Below are 27579 nucleotides of genomic sequence, written 5' to 3'. Positions count from 1 at the left end.
TGACATTCACAAATGTGGAACGTACTTCTTCAGCAAGGTGATGTACTCAATGAGCAAAGCACGTCCCATGAATCAAATTGGGATAAAACACTCTGAGGGCTTTTCCTGCTTTGATCATATAGGGAGCAGCATCTGAAATAAACACAAACACCCTTTCATCTGCAGAAGATTCTGGAAATATTTTTCTAATACCCTCATTCACAAATCTGGCAATCATAGGATGATCTACTTTTTCAAGTTCTTTGCAGGCCGCTAAATAGGTAGAAGAAGGCTCTTCTTTTAAAGCACCAACAATTAAGTTTGCAATGTAAAGGCCACAAGTGTCTGTAGTTTCATCAACTGAAATCCAGATAATGCTGTCCTCGAGTTCATAGTGTATTTCTTCCAGAACATTTACGTAAATTGTCGGTATGTAATTTTTATGCAGTGTTGATTCATCTGGTATATATTATGATTTAAGCATTATTTGTGCAGGAAGCCTTTGAGGATAGGGTTTGTATGTTTGTGAAGAGGAATGTTGCTTGCAGTGAATGCTTCACACACATCCATGTTCAACCAACTTTTTGTTTTCCTTTGGACAAATCCCTGGTACTGCAACTTGCTGGTCCTTTCTTCTGCATTCCTGTGATATGACGACTTGTCTTGACATGCTGGTCTATTTGAAACTTTTTTTTTTTTGCACGGAACGTTTCTCTCACAAACTCGACAGTATAAAGCAATTTCGTCATATGTAAATGTTTCAGGATGGTCAGCTATCCACGAAATGACGTTTCTTTTTTCAGGCAACATGGCACACAACATGTTGTAAACACGTTCCACTGTGTGTAAATGGAAAGCTAAAGTGAAACCACGGACATGCGACTGAAAGCTTGATTAGTTTAATTCAACTGTTACCAACGCGTGCGGTATGACAGTGGAGGGGATTAACCTGGATTAGCCAGTGCAGGAGCATTGAGTGTGTGCCTGTTCCTGTTCCTCTTATGTAAAGATTTCACTATGCAGTGGCCTCTCGGTTAGTGATTGCATGCAGTTCTAGGTTGCGGTCAATCTGTAAGATATCAAAACTAGATCGAGCTAGAGACTGCCTATCTAAATTTTTAAAATATTGTAAACATAGGTGAAAATACGCATCGTCACTAGTTTTTAGTCAAAATACGCAGTAACCAGTGAGAAGGAGCCAAATATGCCAATGCATAAGCAACATCCAAATGCATATAAACCAGTCTCTAATTACTACTGTTAACAGTAAGGAGAGAAAGGGGAAAGGATGGCTGAAGGCAAAATAAGTATATGAAAACATTTTATTTTAATATCACAGGCAATATCAACATTGTTAAATTTTGTTTTCCTAAATTATGGTTTTTAACCAGTTTCCTTGAGAATTCTTGTCCATCTGATGCCGGAGGACCTCGTCGAAAGGAAGATTTCTTCTATGTTGCAGTATCAGTTATGCTTACATGCTAACTTCCAATACTAAAAGGGAGAAAAGTGAATGAATATCAAAGGCAACAGAGTAGCAAAGCAAAGTTGCAACACATACCATAAAATTAAAATTTTAAACTTTGAACATCAGCAAATAATAAAAATTTAAAAAAATAAATAAAAAAGAAAAAATGCGGGTCAGTCAACTGGTCAAATATGTGGTAGGCATACATTTTTTTGCTGACTATTCATACATTAAAATAACAACAACCACCTCCCTCTTCACAATCAAAAATATGAAATTTACATACCTGTTTACATTTATTTCAGCAGTTAAACTGCTGGAAGCGGACACATCATCAAGCGTCAGCTGAAACAATTTATTGCATTTACTGTATAGGACATTTAAAGCTACTGCTTGCTTCATTAAAAACATATTCTCCGACTTCAACATAATGTTTACACACACACACACACACACACACACACACACACACACACACACACACAGTGTCGGACCACTGCAGGACATGCAGGGAAAGTGTCAATAAGGTTCTGGAAGGTGCCAACAGGGATGTGGAGCCATGCCAGCTCCAGTGCTGTGGCCAGCTAGGCTAGGTTTCACGGTCGAGGATCCATGGCACAAACAGCCTGATCGAGGTTGTCCCAGAGATTCTTGATCGGGTTTAAATCTGGGGAGTTTGGTGGCCAGGAGAGCACAGTCAACTCATCCTGGCCCTCTTCAAACTACACATGTGTAAAGTGAGCTGTGCGACATGCTCCTTGTCCTGCTGGTACATGTGAACGTGCCTAGGAAAAACAAATTGCAAGTAAAGGCGAACATGATCCCCAAGAATAGATGCATACTTTCATTGCTGCACTCTCTCTTCCACAATGATAAGATCATCAAGAGAATGCCATGAAAACATTCCCCAGACCATAATGTTCCCTCCTCCCACGGACAACAGAATAAGGAGGTAAACCATTCCGGCTCCTGGTGAGCAAGAAGTTCTTCGATGCCTCTGTATGCCTTGATGTCGCTTTGAGAATTGTTGTGGCTGTGCGTGTAAAGAAAATAACTAGTTTTGTGTCAATTGTGAGCAAGGGTCACTGAAATTGGGCTGTGGCACAATGCATTAATATTGCTCAAAAGATAACAAACATTATTTATCACGCATTTCCCAAAGATGAGCAACAGTTCGACACAAACATGCAGCCAAAGTGAATGTGGTAACTGTACATGCACGTTCAATTCATTTTTGGCCTGAAGATTATGAATGAGATTCAAGAAACAAACTTCTAGGGTTACTTTCCAGAAGGAAGCTGCAATCCCCAGCATAAACTGACATGGAGAATAAACTACACAAAGCCAGGATGTAAGCAAAGAGGTAAGAAGCAAGAGCATAAATAACACTCCAATTAATTATAGCTAAAAAATTATCTTAAAATAAATTTTTAAACATAAAAAAGTGACCTAATGATAACGCACCACATTACTGAAGCACACTTAAATCTAAGAGGACGTGCAAAGCAGAATGAATTCGTTATTGGTGTCTTTGATTTCTCGAGCTCTAAGAGTTCCAAAAGATGAATGTTCACCTCTGCAACGGGGATGTGGAATGAATGTCACAATTCAGGAGAATACTCTAAAGAGATTCCTAGACATTTGTTCCCGAGTGCAAGGTGGTGATAGAGACAGTTTGTTGCCTTTCGAAAAAGGTTTCATTACGTCAATAACATCTCTCTTTGGACTTTTTGAAAGTCTAAAAAGTATGAAGGTCAGCTACATATTAACTTCCAGACTAAATGAAGATTGCTTGGAAAAATTTTCTCCTACGGTATGAGGATTACAAATATTTTGTATTTGAAGAGAGAAATGAGGCGTGTCTCCTCAAATTTCCAGGTAATGCAAGTGATACTTCCTTCTCTGGAAACACACCAATTACTGAAGAATTAAATGCAAAAAACTGAAACTGACCTTTAGAAAGTCTAGCTGATGTTCCACATGGTCTTCTTTATAGTACATGAAGACTGATCTCCATGGTGTGTGTGTGTGTGTGTGTGTGTGTGTGTGTGTGTGTGTGTGTGTGTGGGGGGGGGGGGGGGGGGGGGGGGGAGGAGGGGGACCGCATTTTCTACTTGTACATCAAGTTACATTGATACTTGTGATTTTTTCACGTAAAATGGTCCTGCTTGTGTTTATTTGTTTCATAAAATTGCCTGTATTCAAACCACTCACAATATTTTGTCAACACCTTTCAGTCGGCAATGTGACTCACTCCATACAAAGCAGTTTTTCTTATGGGAGAGATAGCCATTGAATTTTTTTATATATTTATAAAGTGCTGAAAACGTAACCTTAACATCAGTTTATTCTAAATATGCTGAAAAATTTTAGAGCTTTTTTTTTTAAAATAACTCAATAACTAATTGTTTGTATTGAACATTTTCATTTGATGGAGTCAGTCAGCTTGGCTTCTGAATGCCCCATACATGCATACATATATACGCACACCCACTTTTATAATTTGTATGGATGAGGTAAAACTGTGTGGTTGTGCAGCAATTCTGGATGTTCTTCCAGATGCAGTGAAATACATTGCAAGTTATACTGCATTTAAGTACCAAAACAATGATAAATTGTTAGGTATTCTAGTAGCAAAAAGTGAATTAGAAGACTGTTGCAGACTGGCTATCAATTACATCTCACGATGATCATTACTCTCCAATACGAGCACGGAAAAACAACATGTTGCAGTTTGAAGGAGAATTTGTTGATTTTAATGGAAACGGGGTGCGCAAACAAAAAAATGTTGTAAAGTCTCTGTGCTCTATTTTGAAACAGTTTCCACACAGTTATTGCTCTTTATGTAGGAACAAGAACATTCATTTAAGGATTAGGTCTCTGAATCAATAAGCAAAATTGGAAACTATAAAGAGATATGCACAAGGAGGAAGCTGCTATGGATTTCACCTTCATCTGATAAACGGCAACAGAAATGTGGAACAGTCTACACTACCATCTGTTTCTACACCAAACGAGTGAGTTATGTTTCATCTTAATTATCATTTCCTAATGTGTAATACATCTGTCATGCCACTTTATTTAATTTGTTCAACTATGTATTGAACCAAATTGAAAGTAAAATGAATGAATAACACCCCAAAGCAAGTGTGGTGCAGTACATCTACTGAATAATCAGACTGCTGTGCTATGCTATGCTGTGCTGCCTCACCGTGATGTCAGCGGGCTCCAGCCAATAGATCGCATTTCTGCTGGAATGTCCCACACCCCCATTCCCACCTCCAGCCTGATACCCCTTGCTTTCAGATGTTTCATGCCATACACACCAACGGTCACCTGACCAATTAATCTGGAAAGGCCATTTATCGTCACTCAGTGAATGTCCAATTGTGGTATTGGCATGCAAATTCCAGCCTTCACCACTGCTGTAGCAGCGGCTTAAGACTATGTCATACACACCGGATGCAGGCATTCAAATTTTCTCTTAGCTTCAGTGTAGGTCAGTCTGTCCAGCGTCTTGTACTCCACGATTTTCCTTTCTTTCTGGAGAATCCTGCAGTCAGGCGAGCAAGGCGAATGGTGCTCTCCACAGCTGACACAGATGGGAGGCAGGGCACATGGAGTATTGGGAAGTGATGGGCGTCCGCAATCTCGGCATGTGACGCTAGAAGTACAGCGGGAAAACATATGGCCGAACTTCCAGCACTTAAAGCACCGCATCAGGGGAGGGATATAGGGCTTTACATCACACCGGTCGACCATCACCTTGACCTTCTCGGGCAATGTATCACCCTCAAAGGCCAAGATGAAGGCACCGGTGGCAACCTGATTATCCTTCGGACTCCGGTCGACACGCCACACGAAATGTGCACCTCACCGCTCTAAATTGGTGCGCAGCTCATCATCGGACTGCAAAAGAAGGTCTCTGTGAAATATGATACCCTGGACCATGTAAGTGATGGTTACAGAAATATCCCTCAGCTTGTCACAAGCAAGTAACTCCCGTGACTGGGCAGAAGATGCTGTTTTGATCAAGACTGACCCAAGATCTCATTTTGGACAAGCCCTCCACCTTCCCAAACTTGTCCTCTAAATGCTCAACAAAAAACTGAGGCTTCATTGTCATGAAAGATTCCCCATCAGCTCTCGAACATCTAAGGTACTGGCGCGAATAAGATCCGCTGCCATCCTTAGCACGACATTCTTCCCATGGTGTGGCCAGGGAGGGGAATAATTTGGGGTCATACTACTGTGCGTTGAATTGAGCTCATGATCGCTTAGAGACTGCTGGTGTTTCACCACCAGTAACAGATGATGGACTACGCTTCATCATGTGCCATCCGCCCTGATGCCACCCACTCTGACCAAGGGCGCTTCCCACAGGCGCAACCCAGCCGTAGCAAAGGCCACCTGGCAGGATGGCCATTGCCGGGAGTCCCGATACCCCAGAGGATGGGCATCTACCCCTTGGCATACATAGGGAGATAATGGCGCAGGCATCAGCAGAGCGATCCCTGTGTGGTCGGGGGGCTACAACCAACAGGGTATGTGGCAGCCCCACCACAACGGACTGGCTACCGAGCTGGATATCAGGTGCAAAGAAGTCCATGGTCATCATTGACGTAGAAATTGACACTGCGTAGTGCATGGTCGAAAATGAACCCAGGAAGGTGTGCTCGCCCAAGAGATGGAGAATGGACAGGACTGCAATGCAGCAACAAGAAAGAAGGCTAAAGATCTCAATGCACGATGGACACGATCCACCTTATAAGGCACCCTTCCCCAATTGGCTCGCTCTTCGGGAAAATCCGAAGAATGGAGATCAAACCCTACAGAGGACCATCACATAAAGGCCGAAACGTGTGAAACTCCTTTCAGTCACTTCGTACGACAGGCAGGAATACCTCGGGCCTATTCTAAACCCCGGACCCACAGGGGGATTTCACAACCTTTAACTGAGGAGGAAGCACGTACTGAATTATCTGCTCAAAAACTTGAGAAGCCCTCCCATGCTCAATATTTATTTTGCAATAATACTGACCCTCTATGAGCAGTATTGACAGTCTGTACAATATATTGAAGGAGACTAGAGAGCTTTAAACAATTCTGACACACATTCACTATATGGCAATGTAAATTGTACCATGTAAGGGCAGTGATGTGCAATAAACAGCAGTTCCTACTGAGATCAAGAGAAATTCAATTCACACTGAATGAATTTCTGAAGAGAAATGAAAAAAATAGATGACAACAGATCAGGGCGTGTGCTGGAGTATGTATATTAAAGCATCATGCAGTACTTTGTAAACAGTCACAAACTTCATTTCTCAGATGCCATATTCCTCATTGTCCAAAATGGCAGAGGGAACTGAAGCCCATGTGTCATGATAGTCAGCAGAAAAGTTTATTTTACTTATAGCAGTTTTCAGAATTGGCAAATAGGATCAGGGCAGCTGTCCTGTCAGCATAAATGTTTTTCTTCCTTGCACTCCACAGACATCAGATCACGTAAGCTTTCAATTAGTAATCAGTAAATAATTTTTTTTTTTGCAACAGTTGTTACAGTAGAGGACACACAGAAAACACAGCATGTGTACACAATAATTTACAATTTCCTTGTTTAATTTTTAATTAGTTTTTGTTGTTTATGAAGCTGCGACACAGTGAATGAGCCAGTGGCTCATTGAAACATGTACTGGAAGATTTTCAGGCTAATTTCATCTATTCTGCATAATTTCTGCTTGTGTTTTGCAAGGCAAGCAACAATACATATGAGTTCCACATTTTTGCGCACCAACATGTTCACTACAAAGGCATGAATATTGCGCAATTGTATTGTGCTGTCCTTGGCCTTGCACTTTCCTGCAATATATTGGCACAATATTACTGTGCATACATATTAAGTGTGTGAGGGCCCCGTCACAAAAGGTGTTCAATGATGTTGAAATATGGTGCCTGTTGAACTTAGCAGAGTAACAAATTATTCACATATTGATTAAACCATTCTTTAAGAATGCCACTCTTTGAATTGCAACACAATCATCTTGGAATCAAGTGTCCTCCTCATAGAACTAAGGTAGTTGAAATTCATGGGCGATCTCTGCTAGTACCCACAGTTTCATATTTTAAAACAGAGGGTTTTTTCATTACTTCGACTATGCGTGTGTGTGTGTGTGTGTGTGTGTGTGTGTGTGTGTGTGTGTGTGTGTGTGTGTTGAATGGAGGGGGGGGGGGGGTTCGGCACTGCCTATAGGTGCACTAAGGAATATTCTCATGCAAGTTATCACTTTTATAAATTAAAATTAAATTGTCTGCTAAATTTTTACAAAAAATCTACTAAAATTATTGGACGGAATGTGTACAAACTTTTACTTACATTTCCCAAAACTACAGCTCCCTGTATCATCATCATCATCATCATCATCATCATCATCTCTAGCTTCAACATCCTGAACTTCTATACTCTCTCCTGAGAGTGTCAATGGAAGTCCCTTTGTGACTTTGACCGGAACAGGTGTCTGTGCTGGTATAACCAACACTTTATCATCGTTTGCCTGAAATGCACAGACCACATGAAACAGCCAAATGACATATTAAAGTATTCAACATTTTTAATATTTATTTCAGTAAAGAAATAAGAACCACAGCAAAGTGAATTAGTAGATAAAAATGAAACACACAAAAGAAGTTAGGAAGAAAACTGACAGAAAAATATGACAAAAGTTTTAAATGAAACATGAAAGTGGATGAAGGTTATGTCACAATGAATTGAACTTTAAAATAGCAATACAGGAAATGTGGTGCATTCAAGGTATTCTCACACTTTTTGTTCAATTGATTTAAATATTATTATTTTGGTCTACTTAAAAATCAGTTATTAATTAGGATTCTCTCTCTCTATTACTTTTTGAAGCATTTTCTGGCAAAATTGTCTGTTCTTGTAATAGGGCACTTAACTGTCACTCCAACAACCAATAGAAGATCTCACAACATCCTTATCACATTATACCTAATTATTCCATTTGTTTTGATTACAATCATGCTGTCTCTCCAACACAGCCACTATCAGTAAATCTATTAAGCACAAATGTATTAACAAAAGGCATCATACACCTCTCTGTCATATACATGAGAAGAAATTAGGACATTATCATTTTATCCATTATTCCTTGGTCATAAACCTATATAACTGCTCATAGTTTAGAAATTTTATAGATTAATACCTGATGTTTGTACTACTGCACACTGTTCTTTATCTCAGGGAAAAAAAACTGATAAGACATCAGCCCTAGGTGACCACACAATGCCAACCCTTCACTGTTTCACCTACTGCCTAAAGAATCATTGAATGAAAATACTGGAAGAATATGCAAACTCAGTCATTAGTGTCAGCATTCAAAACAGGAACCAACAATTTTCCTGCAACATGACCGGCAGCTGTTTCCAGAAAAACCAGTTTTTCTGTCAATGACACCCAGTCATAGAACATTAAAAAATACATCCACAACTTTCCCCCGTCTGCATGGATGCTGCATTTCATTTTAAACAATGCTATGGTGCCAACTGTACATCTCATAAGCAAGTAAATGTACTGTGATAACAGAATGCGACTCCTACCTCATTAAATATAAGACAGCATACCATCACCATTAGTTTGGAATTTTAGTGGATCACTGCTGCTGTCTGTGAGAAATATTGTCACATCAAAACAAAAACACGACACTTAGAACTCAAAGCATGTTTATTATTGACACCAAAGTACCCAGACCAGAACTGACCTCCTGCATAGGGACTACAGCTATTTATACAGACATTTAATACTCCAGATTATTAAAACATTACAAACATAAGATATTTCTAGAACCTCCCAGAACTGATAAACACTAAATTACAAATAACTGCTGGTGGTCGGATCTGAACTCTTGACCAACAGCACACCCGCTGACGATGCTAACCACTACACCACACCACTACACTTCACGTGCCACAGCTCGCTTCATCATTAGTTCTCGCTGGAGCAGACTACAGCACCCTAGATCTAGATCTCGTCAACGGTCCTCCGTATGGCAGTGCTGGTGGATTCTCACGTTGTGGTCACGTCATTATATCCTCTTCACTAGTACGAGCATCGAAAGTAGCGCCTCCCTTCAAAGCTCCAGGATCCTCGAGTCGGTCTTTAGTTTTCTCGAACCTCCCACCATCAATGTGTGTCTCTGGACTGTACCAGGGCTTCACACAGAGGACTCGTGCTTTCATCTTCATGACAAAGGGTTACAGTCCTCAATGTCGTACGTTATTATGCGATACACGATTAAGGATACGACGAGACCCAAACTAGGACTACAGTAACATTTTCAATAGTCTCACTATCCGCACAGGTATAAAACTCCGTACCGACTCCCCTCGGCTGTACTTCACCGGTCAGTGCTCGGCGTTAAGAGTGCATTCGGTATTTAATCTGGGCATACAGGGTTCATATTCGAGCCAGCTGCTTTGCTCCTTCGATCTTTGTAATGCGTTTCATTTAGTCATCCCGAGTATCGTCCAGCCGAAACAGGAATAGGGTATCCACAGTCTTTTTGGCCTCGCAACCACAGAACAAAAAGAAAAGTGAGAAGCTTTCAGTTTCTTGCTTCGCTCAGTCGTGTGCGAATGTCACTACAGGCAGTACCGATCCCACTCTCTCTGTTCCGTGTCGACGTACACCGAGACCGTACCTGCCAACCTGTTACTAAAGTGTACTGCAAGGCCATTCGCGTGTGGAAGGCGTGCAGGATTTTCCCGGTCAGCCTCGATTTTCTAATGTTCTGTCAGCATGTCCGTAACTGAGAAATACTTTGCTCCGTCGAAGAAGTCCAGGGTGTCATCGACACACCGCAACGGACAGACATCTTCCTTTGTGATATTGTTCAGTACCCGAGATCTGACACAGAAATGCCATGTGCCATCTTTGCTCTTCACAAGGACCGTCGGAGAACACCATCGAAGAGGACCGAGGACACACTAAACATTCAATGATGTTACCTCGCAGCATCATCTCCACTTCCTCCGGGACCATCCGTCATTCTACCAGAGAAACTTTATACGAGTGCTGGCCAATCAGTGAATTATCCTTAGTGTCGATACGGTGTTTTACCGTAGGCTGCTTCCCTGGCTGCTCTTCACTCAGGATTTGTAAGCGTCCGAAAACTGATGCAGAAGGACCACAACTGACACTGTCCCTCGGTGACGTCAGGTCCTATCGGCAGTTCGATACTAGCTTCCTTCCCTGTGTCGTCTGTAGTGGTAGTAGAGCACGTTTCTTCACCGGTGTCACTAAGCTGACCCTCCTGGACTGGTTCGGCTATCTCTGAGCACGTACCTTTAGGGACGAGTTGTGGCTGCTCGTGACACTCCTCGCCCATCTAGAATGCTTATTGTCACTACCGGTTTGTAGATTTCTTTTGGGAGATGTCTCGAGACGTCGAGGAAGGGGTAACGACGACTTTGGTGGCGAACAAATGCCCGGAAGCAATCTTTGTTATCTGTGGTTGTTGAAGTAGCTTTATCAGTCTGGAGCTCTGATCTTCCACACTGTGATGCCTGCAGCAAGTTTCCCCTGAAAATAATATCGTGACTTTGTTCTGTTTAAATGACAAATTTTAAAGGCTGTGTTCTGTTATCGATAGTTATTCCTGCAATACGTGTTCCTGTCAGCTACACATATTTCCTTTTTGTGACTTCCAGACAATTATTTTCATATCACAGAATGCAGTACTCTTTAGCTAGCAATAAGCATCTGACATAACAGAAAAAGAAGCCCCAGAGTTCACTAGCACCTGACACAGTCGGCCGTGAATGATGTCAGTGAGTTTTCCTGACATCTCAATAACTGTTGTCCGCAGACGATTTTCATCTGTGGCAGCCTTTCCGTGGTTAGCCGAGTGGCCGATACCTCCGTACAGTGACAGGAAATGCCTATGGCGTGTTGGGAAGTGACCCATTGTGGATACAGTGATTAGCTTCGGTCCACAGATCGACTGTAATCGTTTGCAGTTGACTGGTACGAATAGCACTGTTGTGATTGCTGATGTCTTGTGGCATAATAGTCATCTAATAGTCTTCTTCCGCTGCAGTAGCGTACGAAGTATCCACGCCACCAACAGTGAAAACAAACTGTTTGTTGTCCTCCACCCTCAAATGTCTGTTCTTCTGCAGGGCATTTTACATGGTGGATTAGTTGGTTGTACCTGTGTTAGTTGGATGCTGGATTATCATCTGACAACAGCAACATAAGTCCAAGTCCATTTTTCATGGCACATCCCACAGGTGGTGGAGATTAGTGTCAAAGAACAATACACTTCTCCTTCAACATTTTCTATTACCTCCTGATGTATGGGGTCTACATTACTGGTCACCAATTCTTGAGTGTACTTGGTCTGACAGTTCTCGCTGCCACAAAATGCTGTCTCTCTTCTCTTACAATCTGGTATATGAGAGTAGTGAGATCATGGTGGTCTTCTCTAACTTCCACAGGGACTACTTTCAGGAATCAACCCTCTTCCTTTCTATTGCTTTTCCTTGATGTGCTTGTACCACTTGATGAATTCTTCTGTTGTTGTAACATTCTGTTGATTGTCACCAAAAGTTTCTTTCGGTTCAGCCTGAAATTCATCCCTGGTATTGAGCTCATATTCTTTGTTTTATTTATTTATTTATTTATTTATAATGTATTTTACATGTACTGCATAGGACCATTTTAAGTAGCAAATCTCCATGGTCATGAAATGAAGTCGGTATATGAAATTGACTTCAGAAAAGTAATAACACAAAAAATAAAATACACACAAATCCCATGCAGATGACAAGCTGCGAGTATATACTAGCATAATCAACAATATAATACAGAATTAACTTAATTGTTTTCCAGGAACTCCCTGAAAAATTGAAAAGAGTGAGCCACGAGGAAAGTCTTCAGTTTAGACTTGAAAGTGCAAAGATTACTGCTACGATTTTTCAATTCTTGTGGCAGCTTACTGAAAATGAATGCAGCAGAATACTGCATGCCTTTCTGTACAAGAGTCAAGGCGCAATACAAATGCAGAATCGATTTCTGCCTACTAGTTGCTAATTCTCGGAATACGCTCATATTGTTAACAACAAACGACACTAAAGAAAATTACACCCATTAAAAAAAGTTAAGCACATAATTGGTTCTCGCATCTCAAAATAAGATAGATATCTTATACTGTATTTTTTGATGTCACGGAGTATTATGCAAATGAAAGCTATACATTGTCTTGGAACCAATTATGAAATGAAAAAGGAACATTTGGGAAAAAAAGTTGCAATGACCTCCAACATCAAAAAACATTAAATGATTTGTATAGCACACTGTTCAGTAATGCGTAGGTCCTCAACGAACCCTCAGGCACTCTTGAATGGGACAGGGCGCGCTCAGTACCAAATCATTGCAGGCCTCTTGGGACGTTTGTCCCACTCCTCAATGGCAGCATTCCTGAGAGCTTCAGTCATTAATGGAGGATACTGACGACTAGAAATCGCTCTTTTGAGCACGCTCCATGTATGCTCTATGCAGTTATATCAGGGGAGCATGCTAACCAATCCATTCCTAAGATCTCACATCCTGTCAGATACCAACACACACCGTGAAGTCTCTGCAAAACAACTGACTATGGGTTGTAGAATGTTGTTTTCATACACTGCAGTAGTCATGTTGCCTTCAATTGGAATGAGTGGTGTGCGGTGGCCCTACACGATACCTGGCCATAATAAAATTGAGCCACCGGATTGTTGGTGACATTCCACAGCCATTTAGAGATGTCTATATTCCCCTTTTTGCCTCCATATGCGAATAGAGTTGTTGTCAGGATGCAAGCCTATTTGCAATTCACCTGTTAACAGCATTTTGGTCCATTGGAGTCGTGTCCAAGGTTCACGTGCTCTAGCCCCTCTTACGCAAGCACCCCTGTGATGTGGACGGGGTGCTAGAGTCTCGAGAGGTCTTCAGCTGTATGAACCCCTATCATAAAGTCTGTTGTGCACAGATTGGGTCCTTGCGGTAACCCCCGTGGCTTCTTGAAGCTCATGGCACAGAGTAGTCACTCTCCTTATAGGGTGTCTCTGTGCAGATATCATAACATACCGGTCCTGGGCTGCTGCAGTTTTGCGTGGACGGTCTTCGCGATGTCGATCCACTATTGAATCCATTTCCTGGAACTTTTCCACAGTCTGGAGACAACACTTTGATTAACATGAACAATATTCACAATGTCAACTTGTCTTGTGTTTAATCCCATCTATGTGACAATTTTGATACAGTCTGCCATGGAGAGCCTGTGCTGAGGCATTCTGCTGCATTTAGAGGCTCACGGACAACTGTGCATTCATAGCTCTGGTGTACTGTATTTGTTTACAAGCCGTGATTGCACTGCTCCTGATGAGGCAAAGTGGCAACGACAAATGAGTTCACATTATGTACACAACCACCTTCCTACATACACATAAAAGGAACGCCCATGAGGGAAAGTGGCAACGACAAATGAGTTCACAACATTTACACAACCACCTTTCTACATAAACACAAAAGTAATGCTCATAGTGATTATTGGTAGGTAATTTGCAAATATGCTTAACTTTTTATGATGAGTGTATATATTGAGATGCCAATGTCAAAGTTTCAAGGCTCCTGAACAGGGTCAACAAGAGATTCTCAAACTTACACAACATATTGATTGAACTCTCTTTTCTAAGCCAAAAATACTCTACAATACAAGTGAATGGAAATAAGCAACGTAGACTAATTTTCATGTTGGGCTATCACTTACTTCAAATACTGTTCTAATGGAGAATAGAGCAGCATTAAAAGTAAATACATAAAACTGCAACCAGTCACTTTTTTGAAATATTTATTTATTCATTCCATGAACTGGTTTCCAAAACTTTTGAGGCTCATCTTCAGATGGTTTTCCAGAAGTCGCATAACCATTTCAAGCATAATGCTGGGCACTAGTTTGCAACAGTATGGGCAGCTTTTGTTGTTAGTATCTATTTGACTGCTTCCATTGTGATGGCCAGTTCATCCCACATCACTCAGTTTTACACAATATTGCGCATATACACTGTGATAATGAAACCTTGCCAGCATCTAGCATGTGCATACATATTGTGGGAAAGTGAGTGTTGTGGTACCAACTGGTCATCACAATGGAAGCAAACAGATGGATACTAACAACAAAAGCGGCCCATACTGTTGCAGACCAGCACCCAGCATTATGCTTGAAATAGCTATGCAACTTCTGAAAACCATCTGAAGATGAGCCTGAAAAGGCTTGAAAACTGGTGCATGGAATGAATAAATAACTATTGCAAAACAGTTATTGGCTCCAGTTCTGTGTGTTTACATTGAATAAACAGTCACAGGTTCTAAAACATCTTTAATGGTTGAACTTAAACAGCAGTAGCATTCAATTTTTGAACAAAATCCTACCCATGGGCTTTCCATGACAACTTACCATCTATCTGAATACCTACAGATTTAAATTGTCCAGACTCACTAATCATATGCCCATTCTGTGTAATCCAAATGTCAGTTTTTGTTGAATTGTGTGTGGTGAGTCTGATGCGGACATATAAGTACCAATTTGTTGGCAAGGTATTAGTGTGGCATTCGTGTCTTTCTGACATTCGTGCAGTAAATGCAGAAAGGTAAACAATGGCGACATTATTACCCAATGCGTCCAAACAGGATCAACGTGGTGGTTTTCTTTTCTTAGCAACGGAAAAACACTTACCACTTAACACATACCGGTAGACATCACATCGGAGAATGAAGAATATTTATGAAGCAGCATGTCCGTCAAAAACCACTGTTGTCTAATGGTGTGTGACAAAGTGTGCTGTTACTTCATGGTAACGCATGTCCCAATATTGCATAGGGGTCATTCCCCATCAAATCGTCCAGAAATTTTAGGAAATGACACCCATTGTCAAGCAAATCCTTGAAATTTTGGGTAGCAGAAGTTTACCTAGATATATTCACATTTTCAAAATGTAAATGTTGTAGGTAAATTACTTTTTCACTTATCACAAAAAGAAGTTGTATAGATTCAGGAATTCAGGCTTTCATAAACGAGCTCCTTTATAATTTAAAAATGCAATAGTTTGTACAGTTTTTGCAGAGGAAACTTGATATTTTTTTTTAGTTAAGCCTTTAACTGCTCTGGACGCGTTTATGCGCGCCACCAGTCCTCCTACCTGGTACTCTGAACACGTCTGCGCGTAGACACGTTCACAGTACCAGATAGAAGGACTGGTGGCGCGTGTATACACGTTCAGAGCACACACGGACAGGTACAAAGGCACACGCATTAACATGTCCAGAGCAGTTAAAGGGTTAAGGAGGAATGTTTATATTTTTATAGTCATGTTTCCTGCAGTACATATCCATCATCTACATCTCAGAAAAAATTGTAAATAATTTCTTTTAAACAAAATCCATGCATGGACATTATAGTTTTTTTTTTTAAGGTATTGCCTCCTCACAGATACTTTTGAAAAATTTACAAACACCATGAACACACTACATATTCCATTATGTCATGCAAAACGAATCAGTTTGTAGAAATAATGCGAAGTGTAAAAAACAACATTACTGTAAAAGAAATACTTAAGTTGCTAATTGATGACTACAATGTCACCACTAAATTGCTGGAGTTGGCTACACTGGATTTCCCTGGGAACAAATCATATCTGAGAACACCGTTTTACTGCCACTATAAGTATTGCATCATCCAGTTCCTTTGATTTTGCGTCACGTGTCCACTGAGCATGCAGTTCTGAGCTCTTGTACCGAGCTGTACACAGAGACAATTATTGGTTAAAAATTTGATTGTTGCAGTTTTTAACTATTCATTCCAAAACAAAAGTAAGTCCCCTAATGTTACAATAATAATGTGAAATACTTTTGTAATGAAACAATGGGATACAATGATTTTTCATTAATTAATTACTTTTTAGGTTACACCAATCACCTTTTGAATTATTTACGACAAATATTGGTATTATGACTGAAGCATTATGGAAAGTACAAGTAGGCAGTCTTTTCTTGGACAGTATCTGCAAGATATATGTGATAATGCCCTGACTTGTGTGAATGAACTGACTAGTGAAGAATAAGAGCTTTTATTATGGCGAAGCAATGGTCATTCATACTGTGATTTAAGTGTTTCGTGTGTGTGTGTGTGTGTGTGTGTGTGTGTGTGTGTGTGTGTGTGTGTTTTAAACACAAAGACAAGTACCTGCACAGATTCTCTCTACATAAGAAAATTTGCTGCATTCTCTCTATTTAAAAAAAACTATCCTGAAAGCAAAGTATGATTCTCAAAATTTGCTTCTCTTCGACCAAAACAATGTATGCTTGCAGGATCATCAGGAACACATACCGTATGTGTGTGCATTTACCACCAAAATGTTAAATTGCTTCTAAATTCCATTTCTATTAGGAAACATACCAAGATCTAATTAAAATAATAACATGTGATATAAATAACAGAGTCTTTATGCTTCATCTGTGTGAAAAATGCCCCACCAGTTCATTGCTTCAAACTCACCTAGAAAATGAAATAGAAGACTATGCTCCTGATGAGATGGTTCAGTACAGTCAATGGGTATCAACTCATAGAATGACTAACTGTTCACATCACTTCTCTATCAGAATCCTGCGACAAACTAAGAAAATTGAAAAATTACTCCACACTCTTATTTCTCAATCACAGTCTGATTATATGAAAATGAAGAAGGATCAGTGTTAACTTTAATGGATTTCAGTGAAACTCTCAATTTTGTTGTTAAAGATGAAGTTCAGGGGTACCATTGGATCAATGGCAGCTGCACTCTTCACACTGTCCACGTATATTACAAAAAGGACAAACAGTTGCATGCAAGAAGTATTTGTATTGTTTCTGATGACCTAGAACATGATGTTGCCTTGGTTTACCAGCCTCAGAAACTGTATAGAATTTTTTTAAGTGTGAATTTCCTGAAATTCATCTTGTGTATGTTGAATATTTCACTGATGGCTGTACTACACAATATAAAAATTGTAAGAATTTCAGAAATATCTGCTACCACGAACACAACTTCAACGTAAAGTGCAGCGGGTCATTTTTTGCTACCCGCCATGGCAAATCTCCCTGTGATTGTACTGGTGGCAGTGTTGAAAGACTTGTCACAAAAACAAGTTTGCAAAGAGTTTATGAAGATCAAATACTTACAGCTTCACAGGTATTTGAATTCTGTCACGAGAGCCTGCAAGGCATTTCAGTTCTCTTTGTTTCAAAAAATGAAATGGTACAAGCAAGACGACATCTTTCTCAGCACTTCCCAAGTGCAAAAACAATTGCTGGAACACGATCTATGCATCACATTGTACCAATATCACCAACCAAGATTGGAGCAAAAAGGCTGAGCTGTGATACAGATTTTAGTATTGTGGATGATTTCTCAGATGCACTTCTGCCACTAAGGCCAGAATGCACTGTGCAGCCCAACTGCTATACTGCATGTGCATGATACTCTTCTTGGTATTTGGGAATTGTTGAGAAGGTTATTTGTGAAGGATAAGTTACAGTAAGGTTCATGCATCACCGTCCTCCTATTGGCCTGATAATGATATTTGTGATGTTTCTTTCTCTCATGTTCTGTGTGAAGTTGATATCCCCACAGCAATATGCCGTACTTATTCTCTGAGCAAAGAGTCCTCAAAGTTGGTGGAAGAAAAGGGGTCCTAATACAAAAAAATATTATCTAAGCATTGAAAGGTCTCATCACGTGTAGTTCTGAATCAACTTGAATGCAGATTGCAGCACCAGCATTTTGTGCATTATTGACAATATTGGTTTTTGACAAAATGTTTAAATATTATAAACAAAATGCTATGTCTTTCTACATTGAGTTAATTTGGTTGTGACAGAGGTAAGAAAGTGTTCATATGTCATGTACTGTACAAGTTGCCCCATATTTTATAAAATGTAATTTTCTTTCATATATTGCAATTTTCCTTCAATTTGGATATTGTTATGTGTACTTATGTGTGTATGTGTGTACCTTGAAGGGTGCGGTGTGTAGCCCACACCCACGATGAAGAGCCAGAAGAACACAGAGGGTACAGAGAGCATTCCCAAAACACCAGTTTGCTCAGGTTGTGTAAGTAACGGGCTTTGGCGCAAAGGTAATACGGAGGACAGGTGCCGCTTCAGATGTTGCAAGGTGCTACAACAATTGCAAACAGTGGTGGCAATAGCCATGCTCTGCCATGGAACTGGCCAATGGTGACTGGTGCCCATCAAGTGGGAACAGCAATGCCCGCAGCACAGACTTTCTCATCTGACACATCACGGACGACAACCTGACAAAGAAGGTGGAAACACGACACGGGAGGTATACAGAGGACAATGACAGAAATCTCAGCAGGGAAACCTGGTCATCAGGAGGTGGGGAGGGAATGAGAGAACCAACGGGAAATGGTCACTACACAGAGGTCATCATGTGGCGACCAGGAACGAAGGAGGAGAGGGGAAGAGAGGAAATCAGTGGCAGAGGTGCCACATGCAGCACTAAAAAGAGTAGGGGAACCATCATGAAGATGACACAGGTCATGGTCTGCAAGAAACTGGTCGAGGAGGAACCCCTGACTAGATGAAGAAGCACTGCCCCACAAAGGGTGATAGGCACTAAAATCCCAAGGAGGAGGAAGGGAGGGGTGAGTTGCCGGAGAGCATTTAGGGCAGCAGATATAGGTGGCCTGGCAGGGAGTGAGATAGAGATTGCAAACTGTGATGGCAGAGTCCAAGTGGACCCAAACGGCAACCGCTTCCAATGTGGTATGAATGAGACCCATGTACTAACAATATCCATACAGACCAACATGCAGACACCCTCAGAAGCCGTCAATGGGTCAACCTGGTTCTGACAGAAAGCACAGAACTCAGTAAGGGACAGTGAGTGAGCATTAGTAAAATGAGATTCCTCAAGAACAACACAAGCTGACGAGTGAGAGGCAATACGGGATTGCAACTCTGGGAGGCGAAGGTAGTATTCGTTACAGTTCCTCACTGAGCGGGTATCGAAATGGGAGTTGAATGGGCTGGAGCCAGTCATGTCACATAAATTAGATGTCAGACTCAGGTTGTGAGCGGGGGAGATGACACCTACAGGAGACCTTGTAGGAGGGGGCCTTGTCCTTGTATTTGTGTTTTCTCTTCTTCTCTTTCATAGGTTAAGGAGGGCAGAGCACAGAGGGAGAGCATGATTTGAAAGATCCAGAACAGAGAAAGAGGAGGCAACCTTGGGGCACACAGACTGTATGTCCTGTAGCCGAGTTGTGGTAGCTGATGCTGATAGGAGGGGTCACGGGAGGGACACCCGTCACTCTTGGGTGCTGAAGAAGGGAGGCACTTCTATGACCGAGGAGGTGGAGTGGCACCCAGAAGGCAGAGCGTGAGAACCACAGGGGAGGGGCCAAGCAGAGGGGGCAGGACTCTGATAAGAGAGACATAAGAGGGCGAAAGGATATAACAGAGGCAAAAGTTGAAGACATCAACACATCGTCGATCCAGGACCTTATAGTCTTGTATCTTCCTTTCTTTCTTGTAAGCTGGGCAATCTAGTGAGCATGAAGTGTGATGGTCATGACAATTTACGGACACGGGTAGCAGAACACAGGGGCTCCCCCCATGAAGTGGGTGGCCACAGCCACCACATAGAGGGTCTGCTGTACATTGGGAAGGCATGTGCCTGAAACCCAAGAACCAAAAGCAACTCATGGGTGGCAGGTCATACAGGCTCACGTCACACCAATCTCACATAACCTTGACCTCTTGAGAGGGTATCTCCCCAAAAAGCCAGAATAAAGGCGGCGATATTGGTGTGGGCATTTTTACGAGCATTCTGCACATGTTAAACAAAATGAACACACCATTGTTCCAGATTAGCCTGCAGTTCCTCATCAGTTTGAAGGATGAGGCCCCTATGGAAAATGACTCCCTGGACCATATTCAGAGACTGGTGATGTGTAACAGACAGCGGGACATTGCCAAAATGATTACAAGCAAGAATAACTGCAGATTGGGTGGAAGAAGAACCTCTGATCGACAGGGAACCCAACTGCATTTTCCACAAAAAATAGCGGATTTGTGGGGGTGAATGTGTCCCTGTCCATCCTAGTGCAGACCCAGTAGCAGGGAAGGTGTTTCAGTCCAAGCCGGCGAGCCTGGACCTCCTCCCAGGGTGTGGCCAGGGAAGGGAAGGTGGCAGAATTATAAGAAGCAGCATTCAATGATACATTACCACTTTAAGAGACGGCCATAGGAGAACAGCCAGGTTTTTGGAGCTCGATATGCCTCTTGTGCAAAGTATTCACCTCGATACCACTCACTTCGATCAGGGGCTCTCCCCATGGACGCCACCCAGCCATAACAAGAAGCATCTGGTATGGTGGCCATAGCAGTGAGTTCTGATTCTCCAGAATAACAAGCAACCACTCCTAGGCACATATGAGGAGGCAACAGCTCAGACATCAGAAGTGTGTCCTGTGTTGTCAAGGGGGTCAGTCAGATGGGTACATAACAGTCCCACCACACGCGCTGGCTAGACGTGCTGGTGATCGAAGTGGAGGGGGGCTACGGCAGGGAGGGAAGAGAGGAGGGAAGCGGGCAGAGGAATCCATGCCATAGACACTAAGGAGGGAGTTCTTTCCCAAATGGCTCACACTACAAACAGAAAATTTAGATGTAAATGGAAGGAGGATAACTGGAGTCAGCTGCAGTGGGACATTAAGTGGAATCATCTTAATGTCCCTGTGTAGCTGACAGCAGTGACCACCCTTCCATTTACAAATAGTGTTCACAGTTGCAGTAGCTACGTGGTGTGTGTGCTTTTGAAGGAACAAACACAACACATTCACGTAAGTCTGGATGGGCAATGGATCCACTTTCTTCAGTGTGAATGCACGAAATACATCTGACCTCCTGTGGGAAACTGAGTAGCGACGGGAGTATAATTGACAGGGACTGCAGATAGGTACCACTTGGCGGGAGTGTGGATTGGCCGTGAGACGTACCAAAGTAGTTCACGCAGTTGCGATAATGCTGTGTCCTGGATGCCGCAATGGTTATCGCACCTCCCTAGTAAGCAGGAGATCCCGGGCTCAAATACCGATCCAGTACACATTTTTGCTCGATGCCGCCGATTCCACTTAATGTCCCCTTCCAATTACATATAGTGTTCACAGCTGTGAGATCTGTGTGGTGTCTGTTGCTTCAAAAGAACAGACACTACACATTCATATAAGAAAATTTAGAAGTGGGGTCAAACCACAAAGAGGGACCAATAACGCCAAAAAGGATGAAAGAGAAAAAGCGAGGGAAACAAAACTGCAAGGAATACAGGAAACCAGATGGATAGCCAGGTCGACGTAAATAAGATAATCGAGGAAGGGGGAGGAGGTGGCAGCGGGGAAGGAGAGAAGGCAGTGAAAGGACACGGGGAAGGAAATGCAGCCCAGGAAGGAAGAATGGTCTGCAATAACTTTGGGCCCTGTGAGCACCATGCACGAACTCATGGAAGAATTCTGAGCCCCCTGGGGCATGTTAGTTGAAATGTGCAGGGGCAGTGGGTTACCAAATAATGAGGCCAGGATGATTATGGGACTGGATGATGTGTTTTCAAGATGACTCATCTGCAACTATTGCTTGGTAGTCATACTGACATAAAGGATTGTCCTGCGTTTGCAGCAGAGTAATGGCTGCTTTCACAGGTTGCCTGGCTTCTGATGGGGTAGGAAATGCCTGTGACAGGACTGGAGGAGGTGGTGGTGCAGGGTGGATGGATTGGGCAGGTTTTGCAGCTTTGTCTGCTACACGGATATAATCCCTGTGTCAAGTGGTTGGGAGTGGCATAGGGATGGACTAGCATGTTGTGTAGGGTGGATAGGTGACAGAACACTACTTTAGGAGGGGTAGGAAAGATCTTGGATAGAATGTCCCTCATTTCAGCGTAGGATGAGAGATAATCAAAGCTCCGGGGAAAGGTATATTTCAGTTGTTCCAGTCCAAGGTGATACTGGGTGACACAGGGGGCGGTTCTTTGTAACTGATTTTTGGGGTGGTGGAAGGATTGAGGGTGTGTGAGGATATGGCACAGGAAATCTGTTCATTGACTAGGTTCAGAGGGGTGGGGGTGGGGTTGAAACTTATCTACATTCCTTCACAACCTTAACGCCTTTTCCTCCCCTACGTTTCACCTGGTCCTTCTCTACCAAATGTGTACCCTTCCTGCATGCTGACATCCACCTCTCTGATGGCTCCATCCACACTTCTGTCCACATTAAACTGACTAACCACCAACGATACTTGTATTTCAACAGCTGTTATCCCTTCCACAAGAAAAAATCCCTCGCATGCTGCGTAGCCACCCAAGTATGACATATCTGCAGTGGTGAGAACCCCCTTGCTCAACATGCTGAAGCCTTCACAAAGGTTTTCACAGACACATGATACAACCCCCATCCCCAAACCTAGTCCACAAACATATTTACTGTGCCATTGCCTCACACATCCCCAATCCTACCACAATCCCTACAAGTCAGTTACAAAGCAGCACTTCCCTTGTGAACCTGCATCACCCTGGCTGGAACAATGGAACCATATCCATCGCCAGGGCTATGATTATATCTCATCCTGCTCTGAAATGAGGGACATCCTACCAGAGATCCTTCCCATCCCTCCTAAAGTGGTGTTCTGTCGCTCACCCAAACTACAGAACAGCCTAGCCCATCCCTATGCCAACCCTAACTCCCAACCTCATGATACAGGGATTATATCCCTGTGGCAGACCAAGGCCCAATCCAAGCACCCAGCACGTTCTACCCCCATCACAACCACTGCACCTGCCGCAAAACAGCATTGGCACCATTAGTCTATTTTTTGTGTGTGTGTGTGTGTGTGTGTGTGTGTGTGTGTGTGTGTGTGTGTACGTACGTGCGGTGTGTGCCTGTCCTTTTTTCCCCCCTAAGGTAAGTCTTTCCGCTCCTGGGATTGGGATTGGAATGACTCCTTACCCTCTCCCTTAAAACCCACATCCTTTCGCCTTTCCCTCTCCTTCCCTCTTTCCTGACGAAGCAACCGCTGGTTGCGAAAGCTAGAATTTTGTGTGCATGTTTGTGTTTGTTTGTGTGTCTATCGACGTGCCAGCGCTTTCGTTTGGTAAGTCACATCATCTTTGTTTTTAAATATATTTTTCCCCACGTGGAATGTTTCCCTCTATTATATTCAAGGAATTAGTTATATAGTAATATCTACATCTACATCCATACTCTGCAAGACACCTGATTGTGTGTGGCGGGGGGGTACCTTGAGTACCTCTATTGGGTTCTCCCTTCCATTCCAGTCTCTTCTTGTTCGTGGAAAGAAAGATTGTCAGTATGCCTCTGCGTGGGCTCTAATCTCTCTGATTTTATCCTCATGGTCTCTTCGCGAGATATACGTAGGAGGGAGCAATATACTTTTTGACTCCTTGGTGAAGGTTTGTTCTCGAAACTTCAACAAAAGCCTGTACTGAGCTACTGAGCATCTCTCTCGCAGAGTCTTCCACTGGAGTTTATCTATCATCTCCGTAACGCTTTCAAAATTATTTGACTTAAAGAAAAAAATTCAGTATGTTCTTTACATGATGAACCAGAGCAATAGTTTTAAAATTCAGTTTATGTTAAATGGATCACAGTTTTCATTTAAATTATACAACTTATCCTGAATCTGAAACTGGTTTTGGTGAAGCATGCTAATATCTGAAAAACAGCTGTTATCAGGAAACAGAAAGTATAACAAGGAAGAAGCCTGCAAACATTATATCAACCACTCTATGTTGCTGCTAACTGGAGTTTAATTTTAATTTCCACAACAAAATTGGAAGAAACTGAATGAAGAAATTTTGAGAAAAGAAGAAAATGAAGCCCACTGCCAACAAAGCTTAACATGATCTGAACTGACACCAACACAGGAAATAATAATAATAATAATAATAATAATAATAATCAGGTTACCTTACATTCGGAAAGCGGTTGCACTCAGGGACTGTTATATTAACTTGTAAATTATAGACTGCACCAATTGGTCATCCTTTTTAAATTTTATTATGCAGATCTACATTTCGGCTAGAAGCTAGCCATTCTCAATGCACTGTTATTTTCACTCAAAGGATGTAAGTCCCTGTTGATCGGGCTTCACCCACGAAATCTTGATCTGTATAATAAAATTTAAAAAGGATGACTGATTGCTGCAATCTATAATTTACAAATAATAATAATAATAATAATAATAATAATAATAATAATAATAATAATAATAAAAGTATTTACGCACACCAACCATTCAAAACCACTCAAGAAGTTCCTAACTGCTGATCTTCTCAAGGAGATCATGTGATGATATAGGACTAAATCAGAACTACACTAACTGAGTTCCTTACCTTCATAAAAATTGATTTTGTTACAACTGGGATATCATATGATAGATGATCACAACCTGGGTCAAATGGTTCTTTCAGATAACTACCATGCTTCGCAGCACCCAGGGCAATCAGTTCATCGGGATTTACACTACATAATAACTCTGAATTGGGAAACATTTCTGACACAGATTGCTGAATTACTGGGATTTTCGCAGATCCACCGCACAGGAGCACCTAAAAGAAATATTTCAGAATTCTGTAGTACACTCATAACATTAGTAGAAATAAGAAAAGGTCTGAAAAGTTAAATAGACATACAAGAGGGAGCTTATGTAACTAGTAATATAAATCTTACTCTGGTCAATATAGTAATTCTTAAACAATTCAGTAATTTGTAATCAAACAATGGAAACTCCAGAAAAGAATATCAGCAATGTAGGAAAAGACAGATTGCTACTTACTGTGAAGACGAAACAACAAGTTGCAGACAACACAATTAAAAGACACTCACTTATAGCTTTTGGCCACAGCTTCATAAGTAAAAGGCAAACACACACACACACACACACACACACACACACACACACAGCCACCATTTCCAGCATCTCGGGCCACAATGCTTATGGTAAGTAGCAATCTGTCAGTAATTTGTAAGCTATTTAGCTTAACTATAACAGAGTCATGTTGTTTCACTTTATGGATCATTCTGTCCCAAAACTGACGCAGAACAATATATTTCAATAACCAGGTGCTACAATGATGCATCCATCAGGAAACGAATTCTTGTATACAAATGCTGGAAAACAATAGCGTGCCGTCCACTAAGACAAATCTCATACAAACATTATACAAAATATCAGGCAGAATCATGGACGTGTATTAAAGGTGGATGATGTACAAAAAGTGCAAATGGATGATGAGAGATCGTTCATTTACTTGCTGTACAAAAATAAGAGAACGGTTTGCTTCAATTTGTATTTCGTCTTCATTACAAGAAAACGGAGACACTAGTATCTGAAGAGATCATAACAGAGGTGAAATGATATGTAAGGAGCACACTTTGTTTGACAGAAACAGCTTTGTGTTTCACAAGTAAGTCAATGGAGGAGCAGCAGCAATGCTAGACAATTTGCAGTATGGTATCACTCATAAATCCTCATGCTCTCTAGAGACAGCATCACAATAAGCATGTGCAGTGCAACAAAGACCAACAATTGTATGATGCCTCTTCCCCATATTTTGACTCACTGAACAGTCAATCACAAATTTATTTCAAATTAACTATACCTGTTACCAATAAGGATGAGAACAGCTTCATGTTTAAGACATCTCAAAATATAAACACAAAAAGTATAGATCTGACAGAAAAAACTACTTTACAAGACAAATAAATGTTAGTTTGAGTTGATATCTTCCTTCTAAACGAAGCCCAGCAATCTACGTACATCACAAAAGACACAATATACAGAATATACTGTATGAGCTACAAAAGGTACATGGCCTAGCCAAAAGAGCAGCCAATTTTCCTTTATATCAGTGTCAATGTGTGCTGGATGTACATCAGTGCACATGACCATTTTGATATATGTCATGGCATTCACACAGCAAACTCTCCACAGGGTATCTACTGTAGACAGTGGAATAAGTCTTATAACATTGGAATAGAACAATTATGGAACACACAGATCTCTTACAGGGTGTATATGGGGACAAGGAGAAAAAATTCCTGGATCTCCCGGTGAAAAATACATTTTCTCCCCTGTGAAAATACACTTTTTCCCTGTTAAGTGACATTATACTTTCCGTCAGAACTGTAAAACTTATCAATACTTTGAACGGATATGGTTTTATACAGCAGCATAGAATTTCTCAGTACTTTAGAAAATGAAACTCAGGGGGGAAAAAAACACGTTCTGGGAAGATCTTTGATGGGCAGCAACATGTATGCTGCATATTTTTGTATTAAGAAAGTATAAATTCGAATTCCACCAAAGGAAAAGTTGATGGCTTAAGTTAATATCCATAGTGTTGCTACACGAAAAGCAAAGCTTTCACATAGAATATTTGTCTCTAATATTAATAAGCTACAGGAGAAGCTAAGCTTTCACATATAATGTTGATCTGTTTAGTGCATGTTCCACTTTAAGATACATCACACAAATACGCCAGTAAAATTTTTAATACCGACATAAATCTCTGATCTTCTGGGCTCAAAATTCTTCTAAATGGCTCGTCATCAAAGAGTTGATTTTTAAATTAGAGCAAACACTCCGCGATTTAAGAAATTCATTGTACATTCTTGCACATAGTTCCTTTTGTGTAAAAGGAAATTTACTTTGAAAATATCGCTTTTCGAACCGCAATTCTCAATATTTTCCTGCGACCTGTTAGAAATAGATTCATTTCAGCAGTTGCCAGAGAGCACCAGATAAGAGGCATCACCACGCTTGCACAGCTACGGTGACGTAGGAAGCCCGTATGTTCGTACATGTAAAACATTAAAAGATCTTTCTTACATTATGTCATAAGAGAAACAAGACATCAGAGGACACACCAAGAGCATCGGAAGTTCGTGAACCATACTAAAAAGCATAGTTTGACTTAAAGCGCACATTCGCATGTCCAGA

At 41.3% G+C, this 27579-nt stretch overlaps 1 protein-coding gene across 1 annotated transcript in view; it reads right to left on the bottom strand.

The window, feature by feature from the left end:
- Positions 1 to 1283: 1283 nt before the first annotated feature.
- Positions 1284 to 27579, bottom strand: part of LOC124555534 (heat shock 70 kDa protein 14-like) — a 150019-nt gene continuing 123723 nt past the window's right edge. Inside the window, exons 8-11 of the mRNA XM_047129489.1 lie at positions 24971 to 25186; positions 7824 to 8001; positions 1734 to 1792; positions 1284 to 1473 (exon numbers count right to left, since the gene is read on the bottom strand). Coding sequence (XP_046985445.1) covers positions 1782 to 1792; positions 7824 to 8001; positions 24971 to 25186 — 405 coding nt within the window. The 3' untranslated portion in view covers positions 1284 to 1473; positions 1734 to 1781. The remainder of the gene's footprint in view (positions 1474 to 1733; positions 1793 to 7823; positions 8002 to 24970; positions 25187 to 27579) is intronic.

Source organism: Schistocerca americana, chromosome X (genome assembly GCF_021461395.2).
Source record: "Schistocerca americana isolate TAMUIC-IGC-003095 chromosome X, iqSchAmer2.1, whole genome shotgun sequence".
Taxonomy (NCBI): domain Eukaryota; kingdom Metazoa; phylum Arthropoda; class Insecta; order Orthoptera; family Acrididae; genus Schistocerca; species Schistocerca americana.
The sequence above is the reverse complement of the archived record's forward strand: the minus strand, read 5'-3'. Positions and strand labels throughout refer to the sequence as shown.